General features: G+C 38.2%; 1 protein-coding gene across 1 annotated transcript in view; it reads left to right on the forward strand.

Annotated features, from left to right (window-relative positions):
- Nucleotides 1–13,547: 13,547 nt before the first annotated feature.
- The window catches only part of TTC29 (tetratricopeptide repeat domain 29), a 113,060-nt gene continuing 101,770 nt past the window's right edge, over nucleotides 13,548–24,837 (forward strand). Inside the window, exons 1-3 of the mRNA XM_036382455.2 lie at nucleotides 13,548–13,603; nucleotides 16,750–16,846; nucleotides 19,158–19,241. Of these exons, the coding sequence (XP_036238348.1) occupies nucleotides 13,594–13,603; nucleotides 16,750–16,846; nucleotides 19,158–19,241 (191 nt within the window). The 5' untranslated portion in view covers nucleotides 13,548–13,593. The remainder of the gene's footprint in view (nucleotides 13,604–16,749; nucleotides 16,847–19,157; nucleotides 19,242–24,837) is intronic.

Below are 24,837 nucleotides of genomic sequence, written 5' to 3' on the forward strand. Positions count from 1 at the left end.
TTCTGTCTAGAAAAGGACTGTGCACGATACCCAATTATCTATATGGGAACAGGAAGTTCAAAAGATGTAACTGGAATAAGCAGTGGGAATGCCTGAATCAGAGCACAAGACTGGAATCAGAAAAGGAGATGCAAACTGACACCTGACATCAGCTCTTTATTCCACTTAAGATGCTAACACTTGAAAAGAAAATAAGGACTAAAATACCATGGCCATATGTGCAGGAAAGATGCAGAATCATTTGATGTACAAAAAATGTTATGCAAAAGCAAGCAATGTGTTCAAGAATTCTCTTATCAGTGTAGAAAGCTCTTAGATGTAAAGACATCGGGGACATTATTTTAGACTAACTTGCAGCTGTAACCTTAACTATGGTCGTATGATGACTTAAATCATGTCATGCACTCAAAAGTGAATCACTGCAGATTTTACTGCCTGATTTACTCTAAAAGTGCCACCGGTTACAACAATGAAAATACATTAAAGCATTCAAGTGTTTTATCTTCTGTAAAGATTATGACCTTGTCCTGCTCAGAATAAATATTTCTCATTTCAAGACTGAGTTTGAACAAACACCAGCTAATCCTGGGAGGGAAAACATGCAGTGGGATTGGTATTTTATTACCCGAATGGCATTTGCAAAGTGTATCCCTATGTGAAGTTGGCTGTTACTAATGCAACAGATACTGCAATAATTGTGGCAATAGCAAAGAGAAATAACAGGGGCAGAGTGGAAAGCTGTGTGTGCTGCTGTGTTTGGGAGCCAGGCTCTGCTGGCTTTGGCTGCAGTAGAGTTTATGTCGTACCCAGTGGCTGCTATGGCTCTGTGCTTTGGATTTGTGCTGAACACGGGGTTGATAATGCAGAGATGTTTTCTACTGCCACGTGGGCAAGGGGGTGTGGGAAGGTGAGAAGAGACACAGCCGGGACAGGTGACCCCAGCTGACCAAAGAGATGTTCCAGACCGTGTGACATCATGCTCAGTATGTAAAAATGAGTACGTGGGGATGTTTGTCTTCCCAAGTCACCTGTGACAGGTCCCTGCTCTCCTGGATATGACTGAACCTGTCTGTCCATGGAAAGCAGGAAATTAATTCCTTGTTTTGCTCTTACTTTTGTGGGTTTTGCTTTCCCTGTTGAAACTGTCTTTTATCTCAACCCATGAGTTTCCCAGCTTTTACCTTTCCAATTCTCTCCCTAGTCCTGCTGGTGGGGCAGTGAGCAAGGGGATGCCAGAGGCTGGGTTGCTGGCTGAGGTTAAACAGTGACAAAGGCAAAAGTAGTTAGACCAATGATTGATTACAAATTATATCTCAGGTGTCTATCAAAGAATAAAGCCACTCCATAATACTCAATGTGTTGCATTTAGCACTTTAGATCCACATATTCTTACTGGTGTGAAGTTCTGTTTTGCAGCATTAGCTACCACTTTCTGCCTTAGTAATAAGATCCACATCCAGAAAAATCTGATGTCCTCCTCACCCTTTTATAATAACAACATGCTGAAATGCAACTGTATTCAGATAATATAGACAGGGAAGTCTGGATTTTCACACTTGTTTCTCTATCTGCATAATTGTATCTTTGCACTTTATTATTTACCTGCTTACCTTAGAGCACATTAATTTTAAAACATGAATAACTGAGTTTTACTGGGTGAAATATGCCACCTTTATAAAATACCATATTCTATAGTAATTACTGCAAACTGCAGTATTGCTCTTATTACTTAGAGTGTCTGAAATCATTGCTACAGAAATCCTGTAGAATTTTTAAAGGAGGAGAAATGCTTGATTTGTGTAGGTACATAGGATTTTCAATCCCAAAACTTTTTTAACCCACAGGAAAATTAACAATAACTTATCAATTTTACTTTCAAATTATACATACAATTATCAGGTATATTTATCCTCTGCTTCAATTTTTGTGCAAACATAAAAAAGTATAGCATGTCTATTAATTCAACAATATATTATTGTCAATTACTGAACATACAGCTGGCAGCTGTGAAGACATAAACAGAAAGTAAATTTTCTGAAGACTTGCTTCTCTGCTTTTCTAACCTGCCAGTTATTTGCATTATAATAATTAGAGATTATCTCACCTTTTAAAATAAGTACAAATTTTTTTGGATAAGAAACTGTTTGAATTAACAGAATCTTTTAAGACTGAGTGGCAGATTTGACTAGACTTTCTTCACATACAAATGAAACAGATACACTGCAAAGACTTAAAAATTTTAAATGAAACTTGTTCCATTAAGTGATCAGTGACTGTATAAGAACAGATGTGTGATTTTAATTTTATTTCATCATTTAATGGATCTTCCTTAATTCATTTTATAAACCACCTAAAATTTTATGTTGATATCCTACCTTTGCCACTACTTTTACTAGACATTGTGTGTGGTGTCATCATGTGTCTTCATGTATGTAAATAAGTGATCTGAGATGAATGTTTCTTGATTAAATCTTTCCTGGGAAGAACAAAATATGTAATTTTTGCTTACCTTCCTCGTGCATATGACTGTGTCATAAACTGTATGACCTGCTTTTCTGGGCATGCCTGCCAGTGTTTCTGTATGTTGTGCTACCCTGTTTGCCTAATCCCTATCTGTATGGACACAGAATTATGTCCCTCTTCAAAAGACACCATAAAAATACTGAGAAAAATATAGTAAGATAAAGACAGCAAAAACAAAGGAATGCTCTTTTAGGGAGAAGGTCCATGTTGCTATGAGTTCTAGAAAAAAAAAAATTTAGCTGTAATGAGGGAAAGAAACAGCAATACTGGAACACAAGGCACAAGGAAGGAGAATCACCAGCTCATCAGAAACAAGCCAGGCAGCTGCCTGTATCTCACACCAAGTTTTTTAGCTCTTTATATTGTTAAAATCTAGGTAGGATCTCTACAATCTAGGTACAATCTCTACAAATTCCTGTATTTCGTACACTTCAGTCACCATATTTCTCTGCTATGATACTGTAAGAACATGTGCCAGTTAATTTGCAATGGAGAAGAGAAAGAAATTCCTGATGGCTCCTGGGGAGCTTGTCTTTGTAAAGTCTTTCCTGGCTGGACAGCAGGGACCCAGCTCCCAGGGAGTGTGCAGGGAAAGTGCACACTGAGGCTCAGTGCAGAGGCCAAAAGGCAGTGCCTGAACTCTGCTCAGGTTAAAGAGGGCAAGGATTCACTGTGAGGCCTTGAGGAGAGTTGAGAGGCAAAGTTCACAGAGAGGACAAGAAGGTAGTTGTTAAAATTACAAAATTAGATGATTATAAGATTATAATGTAGGTCCTTATAAACCTATATTATGCAAGATTCTTAACCCTGACTTAATGTAAATTGTTATGGCAGACAAGACTGGTTCTGCAAAGCAGAAGTATCTTGGCTGAATCCTCCATACTGGGTTCCGGAGACCATAAATTCCTCTTAACAAATCCAACACCAAGGACAGATGATGCCTGACATTACAGTGTATCATTCAGGAGGAGGTAATGTTGAATTTCATTATGGACATTAGTTTCCAATCTTTCTAGCAGTAAACTCAAATTATTATCTTTACTACTGCCATAATTCATCTCCCAGTGGGCCATGTTACTAAAATACAATTTCAGTTCAGCTTGTTCCCATGTACTTAGCTTAAACTGTTTAATGAACATTGTTCAAAGAAATCATCATTAATCACACTGTAAGAACATCTATCTGGCAACACTTAAGACAAAGCTGAACTAATGTTGTTACAACATAAATGTAATGGGTTGTTATAGAATCATAGAACCATAGAATATTAAGGCTTGGAATGGACTTTAGAGATCACCTAGTTCCATGCCATGGCCATGGACTGGGACATCTTGCACTAGACCAGGTTGCCCAAGGCCTTATCCAACCTGTTCTTGAATGCTTCCAGGGATGGGGCATTCACAGCTTTTCTGGGCAACCTGTGTGAGCGTGTCACTACCCTCACAGTAAAGAATTTCTTCCTAAGATCCAACCTAAATTTCCTTAAATTTTCTAAATTTCCTACCACTGCTTTTCCTACCAAAGAGTCTCTCTCTGGCTTCCCTGTAGCCCTGTTGTAGCCTGAAAAGTTGCTACAAGGTCTCCACACAACCTTCTCTTCTGCAGACTGAAAAGCCCAAATTTTCTCAGCCTGTCTTCATAGGAGAGGTGCTCCAGCCCTCTTATCAACTTCTTGTCCTTCCTCTGGACTTGCTCCAACAGTTCCATGTCCTTCTTATGTTAGCAGGACCAGAACTACGCTCAGTACTCCAGTTTATAAAGGTTTTGAGTTCATGGTCAAGTCCCAAGAAAAACCACCTTTAATATCATCCTTTCTGGAGCTGAGAAATTTCAGATTCAGAGCACCAGTAAATTTGTGGCAAATGATGGTCAGCACAGAGCATCAAGATAGAAAACATGCCTGAATTCTCTGCATCTTAGGAAGCTGTGGTGTACACAGATGTGTACTACAATTACAATAGCATGAAGCTTGTCCATGGAAGAATGCCAAAACCATCTGTTTTCAATAAACATGCTCTCCCAAAGCCTAATTCACGAGAAACAGACACAAACGTCTGTTTCACATTTAGGGCAGAATGTGACTCAACAGTTTGGGCCTTGCAGCCACCACAAGACAAAGGCGTTTACGTCAAAGCCTACTGCAACTGCATGTAGACCCAAGTTCTGCTCTTAGCAGAATGCTTTTCTCAGGATTTATAGCCCTCAACTGCTATTTCCAGCTGGTGTCTTCTGCTTTAGGCTCCAAAAGATTTTACTTTGACCAGATAAGCAAGAAAATAAGGGTAGAGTTAGACTGGACCAGTATTAACTGGGGTTACACTTGGACATCCCTGCAAACTGAGGGACAATAAATATCACCTTCATCTGTGAACACTTTGTTTTGAGGCAGATCCATAAAGAATGACTGAAGCCAGGGGCTTTTGCTGGGAAACTCCTGCTTCCCTGTTCTGGGCATCTTGCAGGCAGCTAAAAATCTTCCTCTTCTTTGCGTGGTAGTTAAAGAAATCACGCACATTTTTCTGGTTCCAGTAAAGAATCATTCCAACAGCAGCACTTCTGCTGAATTCTCTGGCTTCCTCAGTTCAGTTATTATTTTTGTATTATCTGGTAATTTTGATACAGTTATTGTAGATTCTTCAGCCTGTGTTAGATATTCCCTATATTCCCCAGAGTTTTGTATCCTGTTTTATACTTCTTCTCTTGTTTTTATCAGTTGTCACCTATTGTGCCTCAGTATTTTACTCTCGGGTACTTCAATTATATATGAATGTGATGTTCACAGCAGCTACTTTCCATTTGCCATCTAAATATCTTTGTAGATGAAAGTAGTAACCTATATTTAACTTCATAGGCAGTTGTGCAAATCCACTGCATTTCACGTTTTGTGTTTTGGTGTGGTTATTTTGTCTGCTTGCTTTTATTTGATAATTGATTTCTAGATGTTTTGGGGTTTTTATCCTCTCTTTCCAAATCAAAAATAAAATGGGAAAAGAGAAAAAAAACAACTGCTTAGGAAAGTCACAGAGAAAATTCCCAAATCTGAATGGAAAGAGGCTAGCTTGGGATATTAGAGGGCTCATCTCTAAGGCTTAATCATATTGGCTCCCTTGGTGGTGCTCATTTCCTTAAGCAATTCTTAAAGAAAATTTCTATTACAAGACAAGGTAGCTTGTCTGGTTTCAATGTCTTGGCAGAAGAAATAATTATTTGCAAAGCATTGGTAATACCTCACCAGACTGATTTTCAGAAGTGCTTTTATCTCACAATTAAGCAGAATCTGTTTTCACTGTACTCCTATAAATAAGACACTTTGAAAACAGAGAGGCAAAATCCCTGCTCTACTATTGCCTACAGAGATAAAAGCCAGGTAAAGAAGGTGGCAGGCATGTGAGCTGGCATTAACATTTACAGGAATATCCTTTGACTTATTTCCAGAAAATATCTGTAATCTCTGAGACACAAATATTTGTATGATACTTTTGTAATTTTATGTAAATATAAAAACACTGAAGGAAAATGAAGTATATCTCACATCATGCTTCCCTATGCTCCTTAAGAATTACCACAGGATAGTGAAATAGAATTTAGTATCAAGCTCTTACAACTTTGAGGTTGGGCTCTAAGTCCTTTTAATGATATGAAATAAGAAACAGTGCATTACATTATATAAACTGTTTTTATTTTTATCAAGAGGTTTTGTTTTTTTTTTCCCCTTGGCTACTTCTAAGATATCTTTGCCTCAGTCTATAATATTTAGAAGATGTTCTGGGTAGAAAACATATGCTGAAAAAAGAAAAATGACCTGCCTACAAAGCTTATGGCTGACCACAAATGTTTTAAGGGTGTTCTCAGTTCTTAAAGTCACTTCATAGAGCAGATAATGATCTTCTCAAACTCACCAAAAGTAGGGGGCTTTTGTGGAAAACTGAATTTTAGACTAATATAACAGTTTCTTAAGCAGTCATCTTTCTGCTTGAATCTAAAAATACATTTAATATAATATGCCAGTATTCAGGAAAACATATAAAACAATAAGCATATATTCTTGCAGGAAAAAAATCCCAGTGCTAGAAGAACAGAAAATAACTGCATTGGACAAAAATAATTCAAAAGAGAAGCCTTCAATTCACAGCAATAATACATCACATTTGTTTGGATTTTTGCTTTTCTAAATCCCATGAGCACATAACATATCTTTTAGACTATTTTGAAATAATTTTAAAAGTAAATAATTTGGTAGGAATTTTTAAATCAATTGTTAACCCATGATTTGAGTGGCAGTCTGACTAATCAGGAAAACAGCATGAACAAATGGTAAGTAAATACAAATCAAAATACATCAGGAAATAAATGTCTGAAAAAAACCCCAGCAATGCACTAGGGAATTCTCTGGCTTCAAATGCTCTGCAAATACAGATTGAACTTTAGATATGTTGTTATTGGTTAAACAATTTTTAATGAAACAAAAAGACCTATGTGCTCTTAAATGGATAATTTATGTGCAATGTTATTGTCTCCCAAGGTTTAATTAAATGTTTGCCTTGTGGCTAATCAGCTACAATTAATAAATGAATCCTATATTAATGTCTCTGATAGGGAATGTTAAAATGGCCTCCATTGTAATTTTGGTATCACTTTTGTGTCTGGTTGATAACAACAATCTAATGTATGAGAAACTTTCACAAAATAATTTGGTAGGGACACTATGACAAAGTTCCAGTAGTATAATGGACAGGCTTATCACAATGCCTGACTTCAAGTTTGGAGGTAAGTACCCAGTGGTACTGGATGTGGAAGTATGTGCATACAAAGTGCTTTTCATCCCAAAAGTTTCCAAAATTCAATTTAAACACCTACTCCAGCAAAAAAGGAGAAACATTTCTTAGCCTTATGGATAGAAAGGAGTTTACACAGTGTAGCATAAACATCCATTAATCACCTGACCTACTGAACCCAAAGGATGTGAACTATCTCTGGCATGACACACCTAAATGTTGCCTTAGACTATGTAAGAACAACACATTATTTTCCTAGACGTGACCCTTGCATGCCTTTTCACTCGTGCTACTTTAAGTTATAAACCTCTATAGGTAAGCCTTTAGAATGTAGGTGAGCCTCTACTGGTATTGTCCCATCTGAACACCGTTCCTATAAATTGTGGGCTAACAGAGAACAGGCCAAAGGCAATGCTGGCTGTCACTGACAGTGCTCCAGAAGTCATCTAGATAGAGAATTTTAGATATGCCAACCTCAAAAGACATCTTAGTTATCATAGTTATCATTTACACTGCAGTAGTGCACACAGGTCTCAGGGCTGGGCTCCATCACAAAAAGGGATCTGTTGCCTGTATCAGTGTTTTAGATGTTGCCTGAAATGATAATTGCTGTTGTCTGTATCAGTGTTTTAGATGAGATGCAATCAATGGGTGTGACCAGAAATAGAAAATTATAATGAAAGAAGAGTTTAATAGCAATTAAGTGCAAACAATCTTCAGGGACCAAGAGCAAAACTTAATAGTTTCAGCTTATTGGGAAAAAAATAATTCATCTGCCAGCTGAATATGAGCATGTCTTGCTGGCAGTCTTTCTTATTATCTCAAATAATTTTTTTTTACCAATTTAAGCATAATTTATCATACAAGGAACAGAACTGTACAGGATAATTCTACTGTCATCACTTAAGTCATTCATTTTGATTGCACCTCCCTTGATTTAGTTAGATTCTCATTCAGCCACAAGCCATACCACGTACAGCATCATGAAATTCACTCAAAGGAGTGTGAAAGGCTGTAAATACTGCTGTCTTCCATTAGGATAAAGAAAGGCATAATTAATTGCTGTACAGTAAGAATATTGGCTGCATATTTTGTCTCAGGAAATGAAAACTTATTTAAGAATAACTTATTTCTCTTGGGGTTGTAAAGACATCTTTATCTGTACATCACTGTTCTTTTACCCAGGCTTCCATTTATTACAGGATGAAGACTATACAAATTAATGTTTTAGAACCATTTAGCTCAGTTTTTCATGGAACAGCTTGTCCCAACATACACCAGAATAAACAGATAATCACAGACTAAATACTGAAAATACAGTGGAGTTTTCTAAATGTGATTACAGTGGCTTTTTCTTCTCAGTTACTAATATCAGTTGTACACATAAAACATTTTTTAAATGCTCTATAGGATAAACAGCCATAACCTAATTCTGATTACAATTTCCCATTCAATCATGAAGGAGACCTTCAAACTCACTTGCCTGAGGCACTGAGAAGCTCCAGGTCTTTGACGCTCATGAAAGAAAGATAACAATCACTCTTCAGGGGAGAGAGATTTTATTATACATACCCCGTGGGTTTTTTTTATCCTTTATCAAACTGCACCTTTGTGGGCCTTTAATTTCTTAATGGGTTGTTTATCCTTTCCCCCATAATTCATGATGATAAGCTAGATGTCACAAAGATATTGTTATGGTGATGAAAAAGTTGTTCTGATGAGCTGAGTCAGTGATGTAGTTTGATTAACTTTTTATATAAATCTTTCTAGACAGCTTTCAAAAGAAGGTCAAACAAGTCAGTTGACATTGTAACAAATTTTTCAGTAGGTGAAAATCCATCTGATGCAGACCTATAAAAATACCTGAAATAATTAAAGAGAACCAGCAGGAGATATCGATAGCATAAATTTCATTTTATCATAACATATAAGGTGCATGCTGGGCCACTTTTGTATGTAATGCACGTAGAATTGTAGGGGGATGCAGTATGGGTAAATGAAGGTGGTATAGAAGGTGATCTTATCCCTAAATGAGTTGCAGCTGAACCAATTACTAAAGATCAGGAGCAGGCCTGATGTTAACAGGCCACACCTGTAGCCAATAAGAACAGTGTTATAAAAGAGTGGATTGGTGGGGTCTGGAGTCAGGTGGCTGCTGCAAGGACCAGGAAGAGTCTGTGCTTAGAGGAGCTGCCTATGAGAAACATCGAGGAGGTATGAAACTCTGGCGATATGGAACCTTTGCATAGAACTCTAGATGTATAAGGCAACTTAGAATATAGAGCTTACAATGGTATGATATAAAGACTTAAGAGCGTGACTTTTGCAAAGATGTATTATTTACAATTCCAACATTTGTGACTAAGTTTATTAGGTGCTCTCAGGCTAATGCCAAGAAAATCTATGTACACTGATTGCTACCTGGTAGCACGCTCAGTGTTGGCCCCCTCCTGTTCCCTGGTTTTGTATTTTTAACAGTTTGGCCTTTTCTCCTTTTTTTTCTCCATGCTTTTCACCATGATACTTTAGTTTTCACCAAGCCTCTCCCTATTCCCTCCCTTCTAAAGTGAAGGACTGGGGACACTTCAGGTTTGAGGCATTTTTGTGTAGTGGACAGGTGGACAAGTAACAGGAAAATCAGAACTACCAGGGGCCAAAGATGAACAGGTAGGCAGGAATCAAAACACTTTTTTTTTTTAATCAGCAGTATTCAGTAGTATCCAGATATGTCCTGGTAAGTTTTGGGCATTGCCACATTTTAGCACAGCAATTTGTTTTCCATGTAACCATTACAGGTGCACAAACATATTTCCCAAGGGTATCAACTACTCATAGTGATCAATACATTGCACTTTTTGCCTCGCTAGGTTACATTTTTGAATATGCCTATGTCTGAAATCAATTTTTTGTCAAACAAATTAATTCTTCACCAGTTTTTGCAAGGAGCATCTACTATAAAATATTGTCATTCCTTGGACACTATCATTGCTTACAGAATTGGGAGAAAACCCACTCTAATGATTGGAACAAAAAAAGTGCTAGCAACTGTATTTTTTTTCTATGGGCTGACATCCTTTCTCTTCAGGACTTGCAGGCTAAACATTTCTAGGCAAATTAAATTGGTGCTAGAACACAGCATTGTAATAGGAGTTGGTTTCATCCTTAACCACAGAAAGGCTACTGCCTCTTCATATTACTATAGAGATGTAGACTGCCTTTGATTCTCTGCTAAAGAGTGTTCTCTGTATCTTACATATTGTTTGGCATGCAGGATCCTTTGAACACATCTCCATAAAAAAACTTCTTACTTTGCTTCCAAGTAAAATGAATTATATATGTTTAACACAGGAGCTGTAGCCATGGCGTAAATGTCTGCTTGTGAAGTACTCCAGATATCATTCCAGAATATTAAGAGTAATTTTAAATCTGCTGGTTTATCTTTTCTGTTTTTACAAGTTTTCTTTATAAGTTTATGTACAGGATACAAATAATTGTGTCATTCAAGTGTTTAATCCAAAAAGCCAAATGATAATAAGTCAAATGCTTTCCTGAAATCAAATTAAATTACATCAATAAGCAAAACCTGCAGCCTCATTAAGACAGCAAAGTCTGATTGCCAGGCTCTATTTTTCTGCCAGGATATAAAGACTTTTTAGCAGGAGCCCACAGTGATTGGAAATGTCTTTGTTCTTTGAAATTATTCGTTAACTGAGTTAACAATATAGTCTATTCTGTATTTTGCCTGATCAATGTCACACTGGTAAACTATTATTATCCCATTTATTCTTTTAAGGCACTAGAACAATACTTTTAAGGAGGCTTCACCCTCCTTAAAAAGGTCTTAGTATTTCAAGAACTTCTGAATACGAACATTGATAGACATGTTTATTCCAAAAGCTTTAATGGCAGTTTTCTTTCAGTAACTGAACCATTCTCCCTCATCTTTGAATAGAAAACAACTCTTCAACATATTTAACAACATGTTTACATCAGCTGCCATCTTCCCAAATGACAGAACAAGTATGTATATCTTTAACATTTGGAGTTTGTCACTGATTAAGGTTTAAGCTCTCATCTTTGGTCTTAATAGGGTCTTCTTGCTCTTCAGATAATTTTCTGTGTTCTATACTTGCAAAACCCCTCCAATTTCCTCATTTAACTCAGTTGACCATATGTATATTTCCCTCATAACCTTTTACCTGCCACAGCAATTTTATACAATTCCTACCTTTCAGTGTACATGAATGGCACCATATTCTTTCTCCAGTTTTGCAGCTGTTTGCCTTGTAAAGCACCCTGGCTTCTCAGTGAACTTTTTCCTTAGTTGTGGCATTCTGGCTGAATGGGTATCTGCACTACCACCCTTAAACCACTTCCAATTATTATTCTCTCACTTCAGATTAAATTTCTTCTCCCAACAGACCTACCTTATAATAATATTCACCTTTATAAAATTAGCACTTCCAAAGGATTAAGTATATGTGTTATTGGCTTGGACTTAATTCTGTTTGCACATATCAAATGTGATCAAATCATTATCAGTTATACCTAAGCTATGGCTAATTTTTAGTTCTGTGATCAATTCCTTTTCATCTGACAAGATGAGATCTAATATAAAATTCCTCTGTGTTGGATGCAACATTTTTTGAGTTAGGAAATTGACATTTTAAATATTTTGAAATTCCAAGTATGTTTTAACACTGGCAGCACGAGGCTTTCAGCATATGTCACTCAGCCTGAAATTCACTCAGTCCAGCAGTGCTTTCCCTATGTGTTGTAGGTGGGTAAGGCATAGGTCATGCTGTTCTCTAGTGTGATTTGATATCAGCTAAGTACCCTGTCAGCTTCTGACTTATCCACTAGAACATTGACCCATAAACATGCAAGATCCTTTGTTTTCGATTGCCATCAACTCAGAAACAGGTAATGACATTTTTTAAGTGCTTTCTGTCCACTTGATCCTTCCAAAATAGATTATAGCAATTGATTCTGACATTCCTGTTTTCCAAACAGTTGTAGCAATAAAAACTAGGTCAAATCTGTACTAAAAAAAATGATCTCCTGCCAGTGTCGAGTTTCCAACATGAAAAGAGAAGTCACCGAAAAATCTCTGCTCTTTATATTCTGTAACATCCCAATTGGGTTTCTCTTACAGTTTTCATTTGCACGTAGCAAAAGCTCATTGATTCCTTCTCAGTATTTCCATTTCTGACTAGCCCCCAGACAGCCAAGCAGGCCAGCCCCTTAGAACAGCTCCTTTGTGACAGTACGCGTATCTTTAACATTAAATTTAAATTAAGCAGCAAACCCTCATCAACAGAAAGTGAGGACATTTTCCACAAACCAAATGCCTTCATGTTGTCACTTACTCAAGAGATTCAGTCTAATGTTTTTTTCTACTTGCTCTTTCCCTTACTCAGAAGTCCTGAAGGACTTCAGGAAGGTTCAGAGGTCCTGAAAGGATGGAGTGCAACAAAGATGATTCAGGGACTGGAGCATTGGTCTTATAAGTAAAGGCTGAGGGAGCTGAGCGTGTCCAGGCTTGAGATGACTGGAGGGGACCTCATGAAGGACTGTCAGTATCTGTAGGAGGGATGCCAAGAGGATGGACCAGGCTCTGCTGAGCAATAGGACAAGAGGCAACAGCAGAAACTGATACACAGGAAGTTCCACCTGAATATGAGGAAGAATTTCTTTACTGTGCAGTGACCACACACTGGAACCGATAGTCCAGAGAGATTGTGGCCTCCCTCCCTGAGATATTCATGGACCATCTAGGCACAGTCCAGTCCCATGTGCCCCTGGGACAACGCTGCTTAAGCAGGGAGGTTGGACCAGATGAATGACCCACTGTGTTCCCTTCCAACCCTAACCATTCTGTGATTCTGTGAAAGAAGAAAACCTGCTCGCTGCAGGTGACCCTTCAGCATCTGAGAGACTGCCCACACTTCCCTAGGTGTCCGTACGATCCTGGCTCTTTGCTTGCCAGCTTCAGGAACTCGCTCAGCTTTGAGAGACGCTCCCGTTTGAGGCAGCTGGTTCGGAGCCCACCTGAGCTCCTGGAAAGCGCACCAACACCTCAGCGCCGTGCCGATTCTTCACAGCCCCCGCGCTTTCCAGGGTCTAACCCGGCTTCAGCACCTCCCCGAGCCCGCTGGGAAGGGGTGGGACGGTCCGTGAGCGCTCCGGGAGCCCGGCCCTCAGCGCCGCCCGGCCCCGTCGCCATGGCGAGGCCGCGGCGTCCCGTGAAGGGCCGGGCCGGGCCGGCGGAGAGAGCTCGTCCTGCGGCCGCGCCATGAGCCCAGGTGTGTCCGCCGGGGAGCTCCGGCCGATGGGGGTACATTTTATCGGTACCGGAGCCAAGGGCCGGGGTGTGTAGCGGGACAGGTGAAGGCACACGCTGAGGTGTCCCTGGGCGGTGGTTGGTGACAGCCAGGCAGCGGCGGATGGCGGCTGAATTCCCAGCGCCGCAGGGACGGAGGGCATTGAGGATACGGGTCAGGCTGAGGCCGCGACCGCGTCCGGGTCACTTGGAACAAATAGCGTCTATCACGCTGGCTTTAGATTCCAAAAATGTATTGCTCGTTTTTATTTTTTTTATCAATTTACAATATTACTTTCAGTGTAGTAAAGCTGCGTGCCAGTAAGTCTGTCCTGTCACTTTCTGATGTCCCTTTATCTTACGAGCTGCCAATAGCAGCAGATATGCCCACAAAGGCAGCCGTGTGGTGTATCCATCCCTGCTTCCTCTCCTCCTTGCCGGGGAGGGAAATCCTCAGCCTCCAGTTAATACCTCAGAAAATGTGTAGGAAGAGCAAAGGGGCAGCCAGCTGGTTTCCCAAAAGGTACTGGGAAAGGCACCACTGCTATCAGCTGGTGTTTTACCTTCGGCTTCAGTGCACCTTGGAGCAATTACATCCATGGGGAGATTCCCTCCATTGTGGGATTAAGTGAAGCACTTCTTTAGAAACAAACGGCACCACCTCGTGTTTTGCCGAATTCCGTGGGTGTTTGATGAAGTAAATGATTCGTGGCTCAGACTTTATCATAAAGGAGCAAGATGTAAAGTGGTCTTTAAATGACCAGCAATGAAATCTACAAGACTGAAAAAGCATGGGTTACAGAAGGATGTGGTGCCTTCTGTCATGTGTCTGTGTTGTAATTTACCTGTAAGAATTAGTTACCTTGGAAATGAGAGAAATAAGAGAAATACACCTTCCATTTCACTCTGAAAGCAATCTCCCACATCTAAAATAAAAGTTGCTTCATTATTATGAAGCAGCTTGGGGGGTTTTTTCCTCTCCCAAGCTTTGAGTTTCAAATAGGAGCCAGGGCAGTATTTTAGTCCTTGTGAGGCAGAAACATGCTAAGAAAATGTCTGCATGTGTGCCTCATGTGACGCCTGTGTGCCTGATAGCCTCTTTTCTGTGGGTTGGGAACATGGAGCATGTGAGCCAGCAAGGACTCGTTGTGTGCTCCAGCCAGGTGCTTTGTGGCAGTCCCCAAATGAGAGCTCCCTATCAATAGCTTTCCATTGCTGCAGTGGCTCTGTGGGGGTCTTCTTGCAGCTGCTTCTCCCGCTTTTCTGCCCCATAGCTGCAGTCAGCCCCTCTGGCTTGCCAAATTCCTCAGCCTCCACTAGGGCATGATTGTGTTCATTTTCCCACCTAATACCTCACAACAAAGAAGCTTGTAGAAAGCTTTTCATCTTCTCCGGGCTTCAATATTGTTGTTTCAAAGTCCAATTACTATTTCTCACTGAATAGCATCTTCCTAAAAAGGGGTTTTCCTTTCTATATAGTTTTTGTATACAAACCTGTCATTCTCTGTGAGAAGTGTAATCTTTTATAGTTATGAATTACCCATATGTTTTTTGTTCTATTGATTTTTTTTTTTCTTTTCTAGGACACACTTCTGTTAAATTTTGCTGCCTCTAAATGCAGACCAGTTTATCTATAAATAATATCTATTTTCTTTCTGTAAAAAATGGTGTCATTAGTACAAGGCCCCAAAAGAATGACTTAGGAGAAATATGCTATCCTGTCATCCTTTCAAACTATAATTCTCCTTATTATTCAGTTCTCAGTAACACAATTTAAAAAATACTTCAGTATAACCACAGCAAAATACTGCATCAATGAAGTGGCTTTTGATCCCAGAAAGGCTAATATATAAACTATCTGCTAATCTGATGCTGATCATTCAGTAACAAATTCATTCATATCTAATACCTATTTCCTAAAAAATAAATTCCCTTTCACTAAATGTAGCAAATAGTTAAATTCTCTTCCCCCTCTTATTATATTCTGTTTTTCCATCCCTATTAAAAGTTTATGCCTTCAGGCCTACCAGCAGGGCATGCAATACCTACATTAAACCAAATTTAAAAGTAAGGGTGCTCCTGCTGCTAACGTCCTCAGATCACAGACATGCAAAATGAAGGAACTGGCAGCTGAAACTTTAATGGTAGGAAGTGTAGACTGAATACTTGGGGAAAAAACACAGTAGCTCTATATGACAAAAAAGTCCTATTAGCATTTATGTACTTCAAGATGACAAGCCAGACGATTCTAAATAACTGTGAGGCTTTTGGCTTTTGTTGTAAGTGAAGCCCTGTGTTGTAAGTATAGCATTACTTACATTTTCTTTTCCTTCAAAAGCTTGTTTCTAGTATGATTATGTAGGATTTTGAACATTAACACAGTGCCTGTCGTTGCTTTGCACCCTTTGTATTCCATCATCTGTCCATGTTGTGTATTAACTTATTATCACTACTTGGACCTATATAACTTGAGGAAGTAAATGAGATAGCTCAGGTGAATCCCATGTAGGTATTGGTTCCTGTAGGGGATCCAGTATGGGTAAATGAAGGTGGTATAGAATGTAATCTTATCCCTCAATGAGTTGCAGCTGAACCAATTACTAAAGATGAGGAGCAGGCCTGATGTTAACAGGCCACACCTGTAGCCAATAAGAACAGTGTTATAAAAGAGTGGATTGGTGGGGTCTGGAGTCAGATGGTTGCTGCAAGGACCAGGAAGAGTCAGTGCTTAGAGGAGCTGCCTATGAGAAACATCGAGGAGGTACGAAGCTCTGGCGATATGGAATCCTTGCACCATAATGATAATAGAACTCTTGACATATAAGACAACGCCTTTGCATAGAACTCTTGATATATAAGACAACAGGTTCCTGAATCAGCTGTCCCTATGGAAATCACAAGCACCTCAATGAAAGTGAGAAATCCATGGAAAGTTAATTGAACATTCCTTTGTGCTATGTCCTACTGAAGTAGTGCTGCAATTTGTGTGGAACTGGAGTTGGGTTTTAATGCACTGGAAAAAACAGAGAGTGGCCTGGGAAGCAGCACAAGAAGGAAAAGAAACCACATTGCTGTGAAGGGGTTGTTTCAAGTAATGTTGGTTTTGTTTGTTTGTTTTGTTTGTTTTAGTGCAAATGAAGGTGTTGCCTCAAGCAGTCCTCCAAAGCCCAGGGGAACATCCCAAGTTCATAGAGCAGCCTCTTTGCCCCCCATTAGAGTTTGCAAGGTAGGTACCACTTCTCTTTCAAAGCATCATTTTTGCTGTGAACAGCTTCAATCAGCTGTGCCACGGTGACAAATCGTGTTTACTCTTTTGCAATATTTAAAACTACAGAAATCGTAGGCAAGGAAATTCTCTCTTAGGAAAGTCCCACAATTAAAAGAAAAAAAAAAGGGGTCCATTGGATTAAAATGGATTTCTTGTTAACAACTGAGTGATTTAAAATTAAATAGGAGCCAGCTTACAGCTGGAGCAGACTCTTTTTGTGCACTTTATGAAGTACTGTGAGTCATTATGAAAACACAAGAGAAAAAAGAATAAAGTAGCTTGAAAAAGGCAAGTGACAACCTCTGGAAGAAAAGAAATGGTGTCTTATAGCAAATGCCATCCTCATTTCAATTCTGTAAAAAGAAACAATGTCCCTTTCAAGTCACAGTCTCTTTTCTTCACATTGCTTAATTAATTACTTTTAATATTTTTAATCCTCATTGCGTATAGGAAGCCATAATGATTTTCTTGAGCTCATGGAATTTCCTAGTGTATTTTTTCCTAAGTATCACCTGCCCATGTTTTCTGTGTTATTGCTACACTAGCATCATCCATAATAACAGCCTGGGTGAGATTAGTATTTGTTATTTATACATTTGTAGTTGCATCGGTCCAATACAGATTATTACAGAACTTCTGTTATACAGCAATTTGTTTGCAAATTTTTGCTTATTTTTTTTCCCTTGACTGTAGTTTTCTTTAAGTTTGAGGGTGTTACCAATCAGAAGTCAGAAATTCATACTTTGGCTATAAGACAGGTGGCATTTTAAATTCTAAGGGCTTTCCCTCTGATTTTTTAAAATTTATTTATTAAGATACCTTTGTAAAGACAATGGAAAGGCATCAGGCTTTCCTTTGTTTCATTTTGAGATGCTTTTTAACTGCAGTGCTCTTTAATTGCAGTAAGCTGATAGGAATTTGCCTGCTGTAGTTCACTGTTTCTGTTTGGGGATTTTTACTTTCTCTCCCTTCTTCCAAAGAACTTCCTAAATTTTTATTATTCTGGTCTGAAAATTCTGATATTGAAAACCTTTTGGTGTTAATTATAAGTGAATTTTCATGGTAATATCAATAAGGTGTACATCAGCAGCAACTCCTGTGGACTGTGCAGCCTTGAAGCACAAGCCTCTGCTGGTGCCACTCTGGAACAAATTTAAAGGCACCATTTGTGAGAGAAGTTTTCACTGTTACATTGTTTTAAATACAGATATGTCAAAATAGCTCTGCTTTGCTTAGCTATTTTGTTTTCATTTAAATGAACTTTGTGAAGTGTCTTCAGTATTCTCGGAGCAATAAGGAGTGTGATGCTTATAATAGCTAACATTATGAAAAGAGTTTACTCTCATCACTGTAATGAAAGACAGCACTGTAATACAGAGAAAGAGCAAAGTAATGGATTTATGTGGAACACTAATGCTGAATTTCTTTTATCTTTGAGTGATTAACCAGACAATCTTTGTGCTCTTTCTCAGAAGGATAAAAATAAATTCACATTACTTTTATAAAGATAACATCCTCTACAGTTGGGATATCAGATTCTATTTATATAAACCTTATGGTCAGTAAGTGCATATTACCCTTTCCAGGCATCTCATGTGTATCAGAGTGGAGATGCAAAGATATGGTGGCTGAAGTGAAAGGTGAAATGATGCACAGTTCAAATTTTAAACCTACATCCATGCATCCTGAAATTTGCTCTTTATTTTGATGACCTTCAAATTATCCCCTCAGTGGAGCACCTTTTGCACTATGCTACTCAAACTGTGGAAAGCCAGGAGCAATATTAAAAGATTGCATTGCACCAAGGAAAACATTTTGAGTTGGATTTGGGAAGTCTTTTCTTGATTTGCCTTTGTTTTTAATTTTGGAGAAGCTAAATATGAAGTAGATTGTACCACTCTGGTCTGTACTGATAATACAAAAATGTAACAGTTCTGATTTAGGAAACAGTTTAAATATAAATAGCTTAATCAATTATTACTGATTTAGCTAATACACAATTTCTTTTAGTTTAGACAGAAATATCAGATAACCAGATCCCCTGAAAGCTTATATCACCTCTGTTTTCTTTCAGAAATGAAGATTTGAACTAACTACAGACCAAAAAATTAAAAAGATATTTGTATGCGCTTATAGAACGTCTGATATATTACTTTGTCAATATTTCAGTGTTTAGCTCTACTTGGTGATGATAATATATTATACATGGTGCAGAAGTCTATGCTAGCACCTTACAGTGTTTCTTTTAATTTTTTTCATTTAAATTTAGGATTCATTTGATCAAAGACAAAGATGCCATAGATGATTATTTGGCGAAGAATATCAAAGGGGTGTCAACACAAGAAGCTGCTGCGTAAGTTGGCTTTTTCAAGGCATTTTAACATCCATAAGTTTATTGTTTCCTTTGTTTCTAGTCATCATAGTAATTTAAATTTAAAGTTCCCTAGGCCCTACCCTTTTTAGTGGAACTTGGCATTTAAAAATTGAAGTTGATATTAAATAATGATGTTTCATTTCTGCTGATGTTAAATATATCAAAGCATTTATCTCCTTGGTTTTACTAATTTGTATATTTACCAATTAGATCAGATTTGTAACATTTTTGTTAAGATTGTGTCAGTAATTATATTGTGCTGCCTTTTTTTTTCTTGTCCCTTTTTTTTTCATGAGCCTTTGTGAAATATCTCCTTTGGGGTGGGAGCTGAGTGTACTGACATACGCATTCTTGTAATTTTGAATTACTATTTAGCCAAGCCCAAGTGCTGACTTCTGTGGTGAAGCATTTAATGCCCCATTAGTTATTTAAAAACCCAGTGAATGAAAGAAATCTAGATAACTTTTGATTTCTTACAGCTGAGGTATTTACATTCAGAAGTTACAAGAGACTATGACTGACTTATTCTTCTGGAGTATTTTAACAGATCTGGGGTTCAGCACCATCAAAATTAATGAAAGAATTCTAACAAACTGCATCGCTGGTTGCTTAAGTGAGCTGATTTATTTATTTCAATATTTAAATAATAAAAGGATGCATATACAAGGGCTCTAGGCACCTTAACAATGAATATTGCAAGATCACCCTTGCAGCATAAAAACATTCTATCAGTCAGGCAGGAATTCCACCAGCTAGTTTCTTGCAAAATATGCTTCTTTTCTCCTTCCTAGCCTAAGAATGTGCCTGCAAAGCTTCCCTAAAAACTTCACGTTGAAATCTAGGAAATTACTGCAAGTATCAGAGCTCAGGGAGCAAACACAGAAGTGAGCACCTTCGCTTACTGTTCCCCTGGTTCCACACCAGCTGTGGAACTGGCTGCTCTGCTCATTACACTCCAACAATTGTCACAGGCTGAGGTGACTTCCCAGGGAGCTGTTTCAGCTCTCAGTCCCAGTGGATTTCCACCCCATGCCAGGATCACAAGTGTTCTCCCTAAGGTGATTACACAGGAAGTCACTCCTATTTTAGGAAGGGCTTGAAGCTTCAAAGTGCATTTTACAAACAAAAAAAAAAAGGCAAAAAATCCTCCTAAGTGATGTTTTTATATCCAAACCCTGAGTCTGAACATTGTGGCAAAGGAAGCCAGTGAGGACATCCACAATGAAGTAAGAATTTTATCATCTGTTCTGCAATACCTACACAGAGTGGAGTTCCCTTACAGTTTTGTAAGAGGCTGTTTTTCCAAAGTTACCAACGCCTCTTGGTAGATTAAACTGAAATATCATATGTACTCTGGTGTATTTTTGTGGAGATTTTTTAAGTACCTACCTTAAAAGGTTGCATTCATGTTCTGTGCATTTAATTCTCTTAGAATTTTAGCTTTTGATAATAAATCAGCAGTTACAAAATTTCTCTCTCTATGTATAATTTACTAATGCTCTTCCATAACCTTGATAAAATCACTTGAGAGCGAACAAAAGGTGGCAAACTAACTACACAGTTACATTAGTATTATGTTAATCTAGTTAGAAAAAACTAAATGCATCAAATGTAATCTAAAACAAATTTATAAAGTAAGGCAATGCCATGTGTATAAATGGTCTTACTGAAATCTGTGTAATGCTTGGTATGTCTCAGCAGGCAACGGTATTATTATTTTAAAAATATGAGAGATGGTTTGTAATATGCTGTGTAGTTTTTCAATATTGTTTCCATTCCAGAAGCAGATTATTATACTTCTTTATAAAAGGACTGAATTTCCTTCCTCTGACATATAAATATCTGTACTTTTGTTTAATATTGAGGTTAACTTTATATGCCAGTGATTATTGCACCAAGACAAATTCTTGTAGCCACAATTCTGCTTAATATTAAACACCATTTTTTTAAGTGTACATTGGGCAAACAACAAATTTATTATCTTCTAAATAAAGGAGTATATAGGTAGTATCGCATTTATGGAAAAAAGCAATATTCTTTAAAATTTTCCCCTAAAATCCTATCCTTCACAATATTCCTTAAAACTGAGATGAACTATTGAAGGAAAAAGGTTGCAGTTATTCTTGTATTGTAAAATATATCCTGTGTTCCAAACTTCAGCAAAAGAGAAGAATTCCATTAAGCTTCTTCATGACATAATCTCTTTTTTTCCTGTGGAAAAATGAGATGTTTTTAATTCTTTTTCTTGGTAATAATTTTTTGTCCCCGGTTGATATGATAGTCGAGGGAGGAAAAATAGTGTTTAAGAAAGATAGTACTTTAATTATATTAAAACAGGATATTGCTTTGTTTTTTCATTGATTTTGTTTTGCTTCCTTCTCAAAGACTTAAACTTGAAATAAGGAGTAAATGTGGTGCAAGGATCTGGAAATGGAAAAAAAAGTAAAAGTTCATTAGTGCAGCATGCGAGTGCTTTCTTGCCACAGAAGCAGGTTTTTGTATGCAGAGGTTGGCTGACTCCTGTGGCCTTCAGCGTGCTTTCCTTGATATTTTCTGTTCTTAGTCCTGACTCACCTAGTCATTAACAGCTCAAAATCAAATTGCAGTAAAAATTAAAAATAGTTCATATGACTGAACTAAGAGTCAAGAAGTTCATGATGAACTGTGAAGCATTTTTCATCAAGATTTCAGGATTGAATCTTCGGATTAGTTTAGAGCCTAAAATGGGCCAGAATTTGATATTGTCATTCTTGTTTCCTGACCTTTTTGTCAGGGCCAGAAAGATCAAGTAACAGTTCTCTCCTCTTCATACAAATTAAGATTGTTGAAAGAGGAGCACGTCATCAAAAAAGAGTTGAAGACTAGAAAGAGAAACTTTGAAATGTATTTGATTAGAGGAGCAGCTTTGCTTAGCTGTAACTAAAAAAATAATTACTTCAGTGATGTTACTACATGTATTTTAAATACATTTGAGTTGGATGATGGAGTTCTACGGTCCTCAAGGCTTTGGTGGTCAAAAGAAATCCAAATTGTTATACAGAGATGGTGAAGGCTTACCTAGCTATGCAGAAAATTTGTATTTGTGTTTTCTGTCTCATGAGTGGTGGATCAGTGTGTTATGGAAAGGTGGCTTGATAAATCTGTGTCAGTAAAGACAGGCTGTGAGATGAATTTTTTCAGGCGGGAGACAACATTCTTTTATACACATTCTGTCAGATGTTTTTGAGATACAGTGGGCTGCTCTGCTTAGAATTCTCCAATGGCTGGCCCACTTTAGGATTAGCTGAAACAGAAAAAGGCAAAGGCTTTAATTCTCAGGTGTTCTGTGTCCTCCAGAGCAGTTATTTGCCATCTCTGCCAATACTAGGAAGGTGGATCGTTAAACTATTTTTCAGATTGTTGGCTGCAAAATGAAACTTAAAATTTCTGCTCAAGCAGTGAGGAGTGATGAATATAGTGAAGCATAGCTTCTGCAAACTCCCTGCAAAAAGAGCAGAGGGACTTTCACCCAAGCTTGACTGATCCAAGTTAATAACCCCAGCCTTGTGATTAGTTGAGCCCCATCTTTCAGGATCCAGACAAGTGCTTTAGAGTAAGGTGAATTAGACTTTCGAAGCACCTGTTTCTCTCTGTTGCTTATGGAGAGATCATACATAGGGTGATGAGCTCAGACGTAGATACATCATTTACCACTCAATCCCATGCTGCAGAACTATGGAATTTTGAAAGCTGTAAAAAGGATGAGGTAGAGGTCTTAGAGATTGATTCCTGAGGCAACATTTTTACAGGAAGCTGTCAACTGCAGAACAGAAGTGACCTGGCATCCATTTTAAAACTTCTGTTGGTGGCGTCTGAAACAAAATTATTTTTCCATTCTTCAGTCAGAGACAAATTATTTACTACTCTCCCCAAGTTTCTGCTCTTTTCAGTGTCAGCATCAGCTAAGTAGAGTTAAACAAAAAAGATGTGGGAAAATTTGTGAGGGATTAAGTGTTAGAGGAGTTTGTGGAAATGAATTATTTCTTTCCTACATCCATACGTCTTCTACCAGTGCTTTCTGAATACTCAGCCCTATCTGTCCTCCAGGACTAAAGAGGGAGAAACTTCCTCACCTGACTAGAGGCCAGGATGATCTGGAGAGTTCACTGAGGGAGAAAAATGGGATTTGTGGGCTGATGGAGAGGAGACCTACTATGAAGGTTTCTTCTGTATTTTCATCATAGCCATGATGGACTAGTAAGCCTTAGTTTTAGACTGGGATTTTTCTGACCTTGTCCTTGTTGTAATTTATTTCAATCGTGAGAGTTGTTTCAGCACTCAGTTTTTGATTTATTTGCTTCTTTATCTGTCTGTATTCTATGCATTGAAGGAGCAGTGCTTTAAGGAAGCTGAACAGAAATAGCTGATTGGGGATTTGATTAACCCATACTTCTAGTAACTGTCACCTCTACCACATAAATTAATACTGGTGACTTCTTAGGTTATTCAAAAAATAGATAGGGCCCTTTTTTCATTGACATCATATTGCCGTGTTGTCTTTTTCACTACCTGAAATTTTTACTGGGGCTTCCCAATTTGAAGGGGCTTGGTCTAGGCACAGGGGTTTTATGTTGTAGGGTAGTTTGACCATTTCTCTGTTAGTAAATGAGGCTCTTGAGGAATAGAAGAGAAGCACTACCAGAAAAACGGTGAGGAAAATTTCTTGTTGGTATGGGATTTAGGCAAGGAAGCACAAGGTGCATCTGCAATTACTAGCAAGCTTGTAAAAGGCAATTTGGGATGCAGACAAATAATGTGTAGGAGCAGATTCTGCTTTTCCCTTGTATTTCAGTCCTTGATTGGACAGTATTTGGTTCCAGTCCTGCACTGCTGTGAGCTGCTTCCATTTATTCTGTGTGCAGCGCTGTGGAGACAGAGGGAAGGAGGCAAGCTCAAGGAGATAGCAGCAAACAGAGAAAGTAAACTTCTTTCCCTTTTGTGTTCAGTCCTAGCAAGACTTTGCTGTTCTTCCTGATGTCAGTCTTTGGACAGGACCTGTAAGCACCTTATGGCCCTCTGTTCACATTACTCTGGTTGAAAAACTGGTGGAATGCTGTGTAAACTCATTTACATTTTATGAGGGTATTTCTTCACTTTTAGATACTAAAAACTGTGAAAGAGGGTAAATCAGAACCAAAGAAGTTTATCCTTTCATGGTAAAAGAAATTTTAAATTAAGGCACTCTGTCCCAAACTCCCTGCTGGTTGTGGAAAGGGAGATGGCACAAGTCACTTAGTGAGCTAGATGATAAATTTTAAATTTCTTTCACAATATTATTTAAATATGTATTTTTTTCAGTCTGAATAATTCCTAACAATCTCGCCATGACCAGGATTCAATGTTTATTAAACAACTTTCAAAAAGAGATTTTAGAACTTAGAGGCACACATTCTTTTTGGTCAAATGAATGATCTCTGTGAATTTTGGGCCCGATAAGCATATTATTTAGTGTAATTAGGCAGTGATCTGAGGAACAGAGCTGTGTAGGAAGTGAATGGTTTGCCTTTCCTTAAGAAACTTCTCTGTGCATTTGTGT

This window comes from Molothrus ater, chromosome 4, assembly GCF_012460135.2.
Source record: "Molothrus ater isolate BHLD 08-10-18 breed brown headed cowbird chromosome 4, BPBGC_Mater_1.1, whole genome shotgun sequence".
In the NCBI taxonomy this organism is placed as follows: domain Eukaryota; kingdom Metazoa; phylum Chordata; class Aves; order Passeriformes; family Icteridae; genus Molothrus; species Molothrus ater.